Below are 275 nucleotides of genomic sequence, written 5' to 3' on the forward strand. Positions count from 1 at the left end.
TATATACATATATATATATATATAAAGCTCGTATCTCAAGGGTCCATTGTATTTTGTTTATTTTAGCTACATCCATGATCGAACCTCTGCTTCTACTTCACAAATCTATCAAGCCCTGGACACGAAGAGCTGTGAAAAATACACACACCCCTGAGTATATTCAGATAAATGTATCAACAAACTCTGCACTTACATATCAATAGTGATTTTAATGCCAGTCATGTTCTTGTCCCTTTGTTTGTTGTCCGCCGCATTCACTGAAAACAAGTAAAGAG

The 275-nt window shown here is 35.6% G+C and overlaps 1 protein-coding gene across 4 annotated transcripts in view; it reads right to left on the minus strand.

Moving 5' to 3' along the window:
• top2b (DNA topoisomerase II beta) overlaps nt 1–275 on the minus strand; it is a 24,625-nt gene that overhangs the window by 21,320 nt on the left and 3,030 nt on the right. For all 4 annotated transcript variants that reach the window (XM_025065174.1, XM_008331571.3, XM_008331570.3 and 1 more), the window contains exon 4: nt 194–257. In XM_025065174.1, coding sequence (XP_024920942.1) covers nt 194–257 — 64 coding nt within the window. The remainder of the gene's footprint in view (nt 1–193; nt 258–275) is intronic.

Source organism: Cynoglossus semilaevis, chromosome 18 (assembly GCF_000523025.1).
Source record: "Cynoglossus semilaevis isolate Cse_v1.0 chromosome 18, Cse_v1.0, whole genome shotgun sequence".
In the NCBI taxonomy this organism is placed as follows: Eukaryota; Metazoa; Chordata; class Actinopteri; order Pleuronectiformes; family Cynoglossidae; genus Cynoglossus; species Cynoglossus semilaevis.